Below are 12,018 nucleotides of genomic sequence, written 5' to 3' on the forward strand. Positions count from 1 at the left end.
TATCTTGTAATATAAATAAAATAAAGAGTTTGTTTGTGTGTTTGTCTCTGTCTGTCTGTGTGCGGTCAGACGAGTGGACCGAGAGTTACCAAATTTTGGTCAGGGGTACCTTGGCCCAGGCCCCAGATCAAGACGAAGCCCTTTTTTCAAATTTCGAACCAGGGGGGTCTCAGGGAGGGGCGTTTAGCATAACCGGCTTGGAAACCAGGCAAATTGACCAAGAGTTACCAAATTTTACTTATGAATACCTTGGTCCAGGCTCCAGACCAGAGTTAAACGTTTTTGTCAAAATTCGAACCAGGGGCGTTTACCGGGACATGTAAAAGTAGTAGAAAATTACCGATATTAGTGTCGAATTCATAGTTTTCGCGGTCGCTGAAATCAATGGTAAAACTTCGACCGCATTTACTTCCAAATTCACGTTATTCGGCTCCGGGTCGGGAGTCAACGGGGGGAGGGGGGATACCGAGACGTGTAAAAAAAAAAATAGTCCAAAATGACCGATATTAGTATCAAATCCATAGTTTTCGCGGTCGCTGAGATCAATAGTGATACTCACACAGGCGTTGACTTCCAATATAGCCCCCGTGCGAAGCATGGGTATATTCAACTAGTGTAATAATATAATAATTATTAAGCATTATGGAAAATATAACAAATAACAAGTTACATTATGCAAATTACGTAACTACTTTACTTATCATTCTGTTTACAGATTTCTGTAATTCCTGAATTTCCTTTAACCTTCCAAGCTTTCGATTCTCTCCGCTGAGTCGTGGTCAGGGAGGTTAAAAACAAGAACAAAAAGAGTAGAAGCATCGAGGAATAAAAATGGAACGCACTTACCAAGGGGTGAGCCGTATTGTACGGAAACACGTTGTCAGGTACTTCTGCGTTCAACGGATGAAGAGGATGCAAACTAAAATATGGCGGACTCAATTTATGCGCCTTTCGTGTTCCTTGTTAGAAGGTTGCCAACTCATGTTATTAATTTTATAGTCATGCCAATGCTGTGAAAATTTTATAATTACCGCCTCCCATTCGCCAGTCAATCATCCCTTGTCTAAATTTAATTTCGGTTTTTTAAATGAATAAATAAGTTTTCAGAAAAACAGTCTCTCTATTTCATTTCTAGCACCAAATAAAATTTTTAAGTCTTCTACCCTGTGTGGCGTTTCTTTTAAATGTTTCGATAAACCTGACAACGGATTTTACGCTTGTGAATCTCTAATATGCTCTTTCATGTTCCTTGTTGGCAACCTTCCAACGAAGAACAAGAAAGACGCACAAATTGATTCCACCATATTTTAGTCCTCATCTGGAGATCATTGACGTACTTGACAACCTGTTTCCGTACATCACAGCTCCCTTGGTAAGTCCGTTCCAGTTTTATTCCTTCATGTTTCTATTCTTTTTCTTCCTATTTTTGACGTTCGTGACCAAGACCCCAGGGGAGAGTCGAAAATTTGGAACATTATGCCTGGGGGCCTTGGTTCGAACACACTCGCGCCAAGGACTTTGTGGTAGACAAACACCATGAGCGTGAGTTTTTTTGGGGGTTCTCCCGTTTGCTCCCACTTTCCTTCAGCCGGCATAACCGCAGGACGTAAAACTTAAAGATTTAATTTCATTTCGAAAGCTTGGAAGTTTAAAGAAAATTCAGGAATTATAGAAATCTAAGTAGAATGATAGAATTCCTGAGAGTGATTTTGCATTTACTTCACATTAAAGAAGTTAATTATGTAAGCATGTGTAGAATGCTCCTATACTGTTTGACTACAAGTTGCTACTATTTTTGTCATTAATAATCGTTTGAAACTCTAATATATTATTTACATAGTATTATTTGAACAATAATATAAATGAAACATCACACAGCAGCACGTGCTTCCATATAAACTATAAAAAATGAAAATATTTAAATAAATGAACGTAATATTTTACGTACAGGTATATTGTAATTTTCGAGAATTATTACGTAACTTGTCTTTTTTAGGAAGATGACTTACAGCTTATTATTGTAATACAAGAAAATCAGTGAAGATGTTTTCGAGGAAATCGCTTGAATAATGCTTGTCCCCATGACCAAGATTCTAGTGGATTATACGAGAGAGGACCAGAAACAGGTTACAATACCAATATTTCTGGAGTTGGGCGTCTGTTATAGAGGAATGAGGAGTGTGCGGTAATTTTAATACATGGAGTTGGCAATGTGTAATTTCAGCCACCTTCTACCTACGGCGCTAGTTGTATGGAAACACAAATGGCAACTCGTTCGGAAAACTGGTCTCGCTAACAAGTCCGCTCAGTTATTCAATTTTTGTGGGCGAAACATGTAACCGCGGCTGAAATTCACCGGCAGATGGTAGAGGTTTATGGAGAGACTGTGCTGTCTCATCAGCATGTCGCAGAATGGTATCGGAAGTTTGCGGCTATTAGGGAAAACGTCACCGACGAGGACATACTACAATGATATTCTTGTACAAAATATTAAATAATAAATTAAATAGTAAGGATGGTCTCTGCCTTTCATCTAAGGGTACCCAATGGAAACATACGTGTGGGCAATGGGAATTTCTTTTATTGTAAGAAATCTCGAACAAATGCAACAAAACAGTCACCAACGTGGAGGATGGGTGCAGTGTACAACAAACTGATTAAATTGTAACGAAATACTTTAGTTAGTATAATATTTACCTGTACCGTGGGCAAAAAGTGTTCATAAATATGTAATATACTTAGTAGAATGTTCATTTTAAATTAACAGAAAAGAAGAATGTTTTTAATATCTGTAAGAGATTATTATGGGATAGTTGTGGCTATGTACATGTTATGTGTTGACCTAGTCAAGTGAATTTATGTATTTTACGGTCTTAAAAAGAATATTTAAGACATATCAAGCAATAACGGTGAGACTAATAATCTTTGAATATCTGAGTTGATTTTTGCATAAAGAAAAGTAATTATCGCTTCGTAACTTATATTTTACAAGACGAACCAGGTTGACGACGCTTTTCTATAGAGTCGTTATAAAAATTTGGTTTACCAAACCCGGGATTTTTGAAAATTCAGTTCCCGAAGAAGGAAAGTAGGGCTGAATTTACTTGGATATTACCATTTATGAATACGAACTTAACCGTATTACGAAGCGGTAAGGTCATCAAAAGAAAAATGGATAGTGAAATAGTGCAACAGGAATCTAATACCAGTAATCCAGGTGAAATTAGTGCAACACCAAGTTTGTCATCTGAGGATCGACTTTTGTTAGCTGTGCAGCGACAAATTATGCAAATGACGACTGAGATAAAACAAACCATGGAACAGAAGCTCAATGAATCTAACACAAACATAGAACAGAAGTTCTATGAAGCTAACCAGACCATGGAACAGAAGATAGAACAGAAGTTCTATGAAGCTAACCAGATCATGGAACAGAAGATAGAATTGAAATTCAACGAAGCTAACAAGACCATGGAACAGAAGTTCTATGAAGCTAACCAGACCATGGAAAAGAAGATAGAACTGAAATTTAACGAAGCTAGCAAGCAGTATGAAGAATTAAGTAAACGAATAGAACGGATAGAACTGAAATCAGACGATACGAAACAAACAATCGTCCAGGTGATGAACGACATATCCTCGCAGTTTGAAGAGAAGTTAAAAAGGTTAGCCGATGAATGTCAAGAAAAGCACGATCATCAAAATCATGAAATCTGTGCTGTAAAAAAGGATTTAACGTTAATAGAATCTTCCGTTAAACATCAAAAGATCCAGTTGGCTACTATGCAGGAAGAAATTAAAATGTTACAGGCTAGAGATAACATTTATCGCAATAATCTGGGCAGTGATCGCTTCGAGTTTCCCCAATCACCGGATATAAATACGCCTTCGCCGGAATCTGAGGAGGATATTATATTAGAGGAAAATTGTCCGAAGATCACTGATGAACGAAATATAAATGGTATCATGACACAGCACACTACGGACCGGAACAATCACACCACAAGAACAAGGAGTGAGAAAAGAAAGGTACAGTTAAGTGTCAAGATGAGCGAAATCAAAGCCATGAGTAAATTTAGTGGTAAGTGCAATGAAAATGCTAGTTCTTTCTTAGAGAAGTTCCAAGACGAATGTAATATAATGTCTATCGACCGATCACAATACATGAAATTAATACCCCATGTATTACTCCCACCTTGTTCCTTATGGTTTAAGGCAATACGTGATCACATTAGTACATATGAGGAATTTAAAGCGGCATTGATCGCGAATTACGAAAATGACTTTTTACTGGCAAACAGAGATGCCACTCTTAGAAATCAACATTTCAATCCTCGATTGCATAAATCTATTGTAGAGTTTGTTGTAAATGTCTATAATGAATTAAAGGTTGTTAATCCCTTGCAATCGGAATCAAGAATAATTGCATCGATTCGCAATTTGCTTCCATTTAAATTACAGCAGATCTTATTTTCCACACAGTGTATGAGTTTCAGTCATTTATTAATGCTTGTACAATGCTACGAAACTCAATACCATGCTATGAATCTAACACAATCAGGAATGGGTAAAAATAAGAATAATTCTGATCATTTGGTCCCTGTTCGGAATTTGGATATCCGAAGTGTGAATAATACTGAACCGAACCTAAGACGAATATACTCTAGCAATCAAAATGAACAAAATAGACCAGGCTATGTAGGGAATCCGCCTAACCTAATCAACCGAAGTAGACACAAAAACAATAGAAATACATGTCGAAATCCTAGAGATGCTACCAATCCTATGTATAGACATAATCAGTGTTCACGAGATGGTACTTCGTATCAAAATTCAAATCACGATGAAAGACATGTACAACCTAATGTAGAACATAATCACGATTGTGCGGTACAATGCACTTTATTAGATTCATATGCCAGTGCGAATGTAACATGATTACCGTTAACGAAATTAGGTTAAACCCATGTTGGTTATAGATTCTTGTGAATTTTCGTTTTAAAGTTTGTGTTAATATTAATAATGAAAACGATGGTTATAAATATTTGAAATGCATCTAGTTAAAGAGTTAGTAGCATCCAACATTCTTGATCAAATAAATAAGAATGAAAAATAACAATAGTAATGAAAAATGTGTTTATTTAATAACAAAAAGGTGTCTTTTGTTTCTGTAAAATAAATTTATTTACTTCCATTTGATTATTCAAACGTAGGTTATGTTTAATTTTTATTCTTTCTTATTAATGTGAAGAATCATAATTCAATTTATAATTAGTTAAAGGCAAAAATTATTTATATTAGATTGATTTGTGTTTAATTATCAAAGATTTATTGTGAATGTATTTATGAGAATGATAATAACTAATATTTTATATATATATGAGGGTTAACCAAAATGTAATGAAGATATGTATGAGGTGTGATCAAAATAAAAAAAAAAAAAAAAAACATATGTAATGTACAAACATTAATGTAATCAGACCAGTGGTTCTTGAATATAAAAGCCAAGCCCACTCATGACTTTTATATTCAGTCCCTTTATCGGGCGACATTTTCTGTAACGAAATACTTTAGTTAGTATAATATTTACCTGTACCGTGGGCAAAAAGTGTTCATAAATATGTAATATACTTAGTAGAATGTTCATTTTAAATTAACAGAAAAGAAGAATGTTTTTAATATCTGTAAGAGATTATTATGGGATAGTTGTGGCTATGTACATGTTATGTGTTGACCTAGTCAAGTGAATTTATGTATTTTACGGTCTTAAAAAGAATATTTAAGACATATCAAGCAATAAAGGTGAGACTAATAATCTTTGAATATCTGAGTTGATTTTTGCATAAAGAAAAGTAATTATCGCTTCGTAACTTATATTTTACAAGACGAACCAGGTTGACGACGCTTTTCTATAGAGTCGTTATAAAATGTAAAAAAGTTCTGGATATATACAGTATGAGTCAGAATAGATTTCGCAAATATATTATAGATATTCTATGTAACTCTGATATGAACACTGTAATTGGGTAGAATAACCTGTTGTGTTCTTCTTCTTAAATAAATAAATAAATAAATAGTGGCCGACCCAGCACGGCATTAACATATTTGAATACAACTCGCGTGGAGAAGCTCATTCAGGACAACATGAGGATCTTGTTACAGCATCTGTTGGCAGAATTGGGAATGTCGTTCGGAAGCGCTCGTCATATTTTGAACGATATTCTGCAGGTGAAACATTTCGTGACAACAAGGCAAAATACGCAAGGACAGGATTTTTTTCCCAGGAAGAAATCTTCAAACTCATCCCACGATGCGACAAGTGTCTCAACCGATATGGAAACTATATCAAAAAATAAGCTAATGTATGTAATATCTTTTGGCTGTATTAGTTGTATGAAATAATATATACACGTTTCACTGTAGGCTTTGAAACCTTACTTTTTGATCACTCCTCGTATATATACGTAATTTTGTATATGGAACTTTCAGTAGTTGTATTTCACTCTGACCTACAAACATTATTCCGAAAGAGAATTGTAATCTTTATTTAAATTTTCGAAAGAATAATCGAATGCAGAACTAACAAAACGCATATAGGTACATGAAACAAATGTAAAACATGTATCGGGGTATGTTGTTATTTATTTATTTATTTATTTAGCACCCAAACTCACGTACATAATGTTATCATAAACTTGCATGACTTAGAACCAATCAGAGACTCATCGCACCAGAGGTGAGTTGTTTATATTGTGTTTTTATCTTTTACTTCAAGTTTATGTAACACAACTCATTTTACTCACTTCCCTGTAAGTTGTTGAGAGATATGTAAAAAAAAAAAAAAAAGGGTTATTAGGAAGGCTCCACGATAGTTCAAATTATAAGAGTATATTTTTAAGTAAGACGATATACACATTCCGTTAACCTTTTCCATGAATAATGTGTAAAATGTTTGTTTATCGTATCGTTTTAGGTTGAGAGCTGAAATTTAAAACATTGAACTTTTGACATGGGAACAAGCCAAGAAACCGACATTATAGCTGGTACAATGGAAATTAAAGAAGAGGAAAAGGAAAGATCGGATGAGGATTGTAGCTTTGACGTCACAGTCGTCAAAAGAGAAATTAAAGACGAGTCAGAGGACGCAGGCATTAAAGATAAGCAGATAACAGATTCTTTGAATTTGAATGTGAATCTGGATATCGAATCAATTAATCCAAACGAAGGGTCTGATTCAGAGGAAGAATCCTTTGACCTCATTGGAGCATCTTTAAAAGTAGAAATTAAGGAGGAGACAGATGGAAACTCTTTGAATGATGAATTCTCGAGGGAGAAAGAAGATACTGAATTTCAAAGTTCCTGTGATTCCGAATCATTAACAAGGAACTATGTAGACTTTGAGATGTACCCAAATGCTAGTGCACAATTACCAGACAGGTACGTTTTGGTTATGTGTTTCTTTTGATGCCACTGGTCTTTCTTATAAAACTTACAAGTGAGCAGCACAGTAGTACAGTAGTAAAAATCAGTTGTAAATAGAAGTGCTGTCATTTGTAATTTGACACAAGTTGTAATTTTATTATATATATATATATTATACGGTAAAATTGTTCAATTTCGATACTGTATCACAAAAGTTATATTTTTTTATTATACCAGGCTTAATATAGATAACCGTAAGTTGTTTAGATATTGTTGTGCAACTTCACTCTTTTCCAGTAAGTTTTGATATTTTGTTTGAAAGTGTGTGCATAATAAAACTGAATTCACGGTGAGAATTGATCGGTCAATGTATGTAAAACTTCGTATGCGAAATTAGTCACATGTGTACATAAATTTAAGAAGAAAATTATTCAAGCAAATTGACATCTGTTCTATAGCTGCTGAAAAGCAATTGTCTGAAATTACTTCAGAAGGTTCATACTTTTGTTCAGCTGAACCGCATATGTGTGTGGTTGTTCGTCATGGAGTTTGCTTAGTTGGGCCACTGGGCTAAGAGAGCTTCGACAGAATGGCTAGTTACTTTATCGCGCGGTTTCACGACACGTGAAAATAAAAATGTGAAGTTAGGAAGCTGTAATTAAAAGGTTGATTGAAATCAGAGCTAGATGTATTGTATGTACAAGAACTTGTATCAGTCATTTCGTGTTCTTTCAATACAATATTTTCTAACGTTTAATAGCCAAGAAGAGATCCTTACCGAGTGATTAAATCAAAACATAGGGAATTGAATCGGTCATTGTTTAAAGAGATTAGGTGCCATGTAAATATAATGGAACACACCGCTTTTAACAATGACAGATTCAGTTATTTTTTATTACATCGAGTCCAAAGAAACTGGAATCAGAACCGATCAGTCAATACGCCTGCGATCACTTTACCTCAAGAAGGGCTATGCTACCACCGTCAGTTATATTTTATTGGGAAATAGGCAATTTTAACAATCGTGTTTTCATTATATGAGATGGCGCAAGATGTGTGACATGGGTATATTTCTTCCATTTCTTCATGCAACCATTCACAGTTCATATACGGTGATGTTTATCATTTGAGGAGTAGGGATGCACCGATACCCCTTTTTCACTGATACCCTATACCGATGAGGCCGATACTGATACTTTTGGACACATTTTTTATATATTATCAGGAATTTTCAGAATAATGAAATGAGCAACATTGTAGTACGGTATATTAGATATAAGGCCAAAATTTGACATACAAAGATAAAAAGCAGAATTTCATATTACGTTCCACACAACAAATGTATTTCCTCTAAATTTAATCCAGCTCACATAAAATGAACTGAAAAGCAGCAAATACTTATATAGTGTAAACTTAATTCTAAAATTCAGTGATTGATATTTAGAATGATAATGTACTGTGATAGTTACATTGCATTTAGTAGTCTCTATTACGTACATACAGTGGCTATGATTGGACGTTAAATGTGGGGGGGAAGGGGGTAGGATATGATCTGAATGTTTGTATATCAATGTTAGTTTTCCTGGTTGTTCCTAACAATTTGTTTGACGAAAGGTTGTATAACTAATAGGATACTAACTTTTTCAGTTAAAACACCGTATATCGTATTTCATACAGTATTTTAGTAAATAAATTGACAAGAGCAACGTAATTAGGTACTAGCCCATTGTACTCTTAAACAACGAAGATCTAAGAAGATATTTGATTCCTTAACATTTTTGATTCATGAACATCTTAAAATTCTGTCTGGAAAATTGTGTGATTTGGTTAGTGGCCCCAGTCACTATTTGCTACCAAAATGTTCACCATCCTCTTAGGTATTGATCAACACCAATATTATCTATGATTTATGTTTCCAAGATATTGGCCAAAAAAAATCCTATTTCAGGAGATTTAAGAAGCCATATCTCGGGAACTGTAAGTCATAGAGAGATGATATTGGTATTGATCAATACCTAAGAGGATGGTGAACATTTTATTAGCAAATAGTAACCGGTGGCCACTGGTTATATCTTCATTTTCAATACCTATACGCTGATAAAAGGTGACAGCTCAATATAGTTAATTTAACAGATCCTTTAATACATTTAATATACAATTTCATATAAATTCGAAAAAAATAATTCTTTTTAACCCTTAACCCCCGACGTGGAGCCCGACGGACTCCGCGAATAATGTAATACCTATATGTATCCTTTTATTTTTTATGTAGCTCCACTCCCTTCTCAGTACCTTGTAATCAGTTGAGTTTGAACACTGTTCTGCGGCGAGCGTGCTGAAAGATTATTTCAGTACTGCTCGAGCGTTTGCGCGGAGTCCGTGGGACTCCATGTCGGTGTTTATGTAATATTTCTGTGCCATATCTGATTTACTGTTTCCAGCTGATAAGGTGGAATTAAATTAAATTGTAATAGCTGTCAAAATTCAATTATTTCGTTACAACCCACTTTGAAAATGTCTCCGCCGTCCACAGTTAAGGCTTCTGAACCAAAATTTGCAAAGAAAGTCACAGGAACAATGAACGATATGGGTAGGGATTTGTCTTATGTATTGTTTTCTGATGTGGATGATGAAAGGGCCGTCAGTCAAAGTGACCATAAAAGCAAGCCGGAGATATCAGAAAGTAACAGTGACAGTTCATCTAATAAGGCTAAATGAACTACTGGACTACTGGTGAATTTTATTACGGACGAAACAGACAAGGAGTAGAGTGCAAAAACTGGTGATGTTTGTGCCGTGCAGGTTTGTAAACTGTTGTGTCTGTTAAAGGGACGGTTGTTTCAGTGTGTTCTGATATCCTTTTTTAACAAGCAAAAACAGTATTTTGTGTTAGTAAATAAACCCCGTAGCTATGAAAAAATGCGACCAATTTAATATGATCAAATTGCTAACCTAGTTGAGTTTTTAATGTGGTGTGTACAGTTTGATTTTAACTCAATTATATAATAATACATTATAATATACATAAAGCATTAAAAAATAAGCAAAATAAGTAAAATTTTAAAAACAGTAATTTTTACGTACAAAAGTATATAGATTATATTTCGGAGTCCGTGGGACTCCACATCGGGGTTTATGTAAAAAATTCTGATGTCGGAGGTTAAGGGTTAAGTTCGTTCCGGCAATGCTCTTCGAGCATTCTGAACTGTTTCTTTATTGTTTTTTTTTCTATTCAAAGAAGAAAAAAGCCAACGAAAATGGGTTTGCTGCGTCTGCGAAAAGGGCATTGTTGTGTCTACTAGTAAAAAAAAAGAAACATTTTTTTCTTTCACCACCAATTTGTAACTGCGGAATATCATAAATGCTGTAGGCAAAACAATGAAAAAGGTAGAAATTGATTCTTACGAGGGCTATCCAGAAAGTAGATTACGTTTTCGTCTGTGTCCGCTAGGGGCGGGGCTAGCGCGGCCATCTTGGGGTCAGAGCGTTGCGCAGCTCAGTCGGCATCTAGCCGTGCTAGTGAGAGGTTCGTGCTGTGCTCCGTTAAGATACTGTGACGGTTTGAAATGTCTGCGTTAATTGAAAATCCCGCGAGCTGCGAGGTGCGTGCAGTAATAAGGTTTCTGACAGCAAAAAACTGTAAACCGATAGAAATCTATCGGCAGCTGTGTGAAGTGTATGGGGACAACATTATCACTGAAGGTGGAGTGCGACAGTGGGTCATAAGATTTAAAAATGGCCGAACCAATATTCACGACGAAGATCGAAGTGGGAGACCCAGCAAAGTGACTGCCGAACTTGTCGAAAAAGTCGATGTTAAAGTCCGTGAAAATCGAAAGTTCACAATAACGGAACTTTCTTTGAGTTTTCCACAAATTTCGCGAAGTTTGTTGCACGAAATCATCAGCGAAAAGCTTGGTTACCACAAGTTTTGTGCAAGATGGATTCCAAAAATCTTGACAGAGGACCACAAAAATCAGCGAATGGCTGCAGCGTTGCACTTTTTGGACGCCTACAATAAGGATGGTGACTCTTTACTCGATCGCATCGTTACTGGTGACGAAACATGGGTGAAACACGTGAACTGTGAAACGAAATTGCAATCAATGCAGTGGGGGCACACAGGTTCTCCCCAAAAACCCAAGAAATGCATGCAAACAATGTCGGCAAGGAAGATGATGGCGACTGTTTTTTGGGACAGAAAAGGTGTGATTTTGGTGGACTTCCTGGAAAGAGGCACTACAATAAACGCTCAAAGGTATTGCCAAACTCTGCAAAACCTCAGAAGAGCAATTCAAAACAAGCGCAGAGGAATGTTGAGCTCTAAGATCTTGTTGATTCACGACAACGCCCGGCCCCACACGGCAAATGTCACGCGTGAAGTTCTTGAATCTTTTCAGTGGGAGTTGTTTCCTCATCCGCCGTACAGTCCCGACCTGGCACCGAGCGACTTCCACCTATTCCCAGCAATGAAGAAGTGGCTGGCTATGCAGCGTTTTGATGACGACGAACAGCTGCAAGAAGAGGTAACGAAGTGGTTGAAGTCGCAGGCGGCCGAATTTTTCGACGAAGGAATTTCCAAGCTCGTACATCGCT

General features: G+C 36.0%; 1 protein-coding gene across 6 annotated transcripts in view; it reads left to right on the plus strand.

Annotated features, from left to right (window-relative positions):
* The window catches only part of LOC145673480 (uncharacterized), a 129,899-nt gene that overhangs the window by 97,930 nt on the left and 19,951 nt on the right, over positions 1 to 12,018 (plus strand). For all 6 annotated transcript variants that reach the window (XM_081743220.1, XM_081743219.1, XM_081743218.1 and 3 more), the window contains one exon: positions 6,974 to 7,437. In XM_081743220.1, the coding sequence (XP_081599346.1) occupies positions 7,010 to 7,437 (428 nt within the window). In that variant the 5' untranslated portion in view covers positions 6,974 to 7,009. The remainder of the gene's footprint in view (positions 1 to 6,973; positions 7,438 to 12,018) is intronic.

The sequence above is a fragment of the Thermobia domestica genome, chromosome 16 (genome assembly GCF_964235325.1).
Source record: "Thermobia domestica chromosome 16, izTheDome1.hap1.1, whole genome shotgun sequence".
Lineage (NCBI taxonomy): Eukaryota > Metazoa > Arthropoda > Insecta > Zygentoma > Lepismatidae > Thermobia > Thermobia domestica.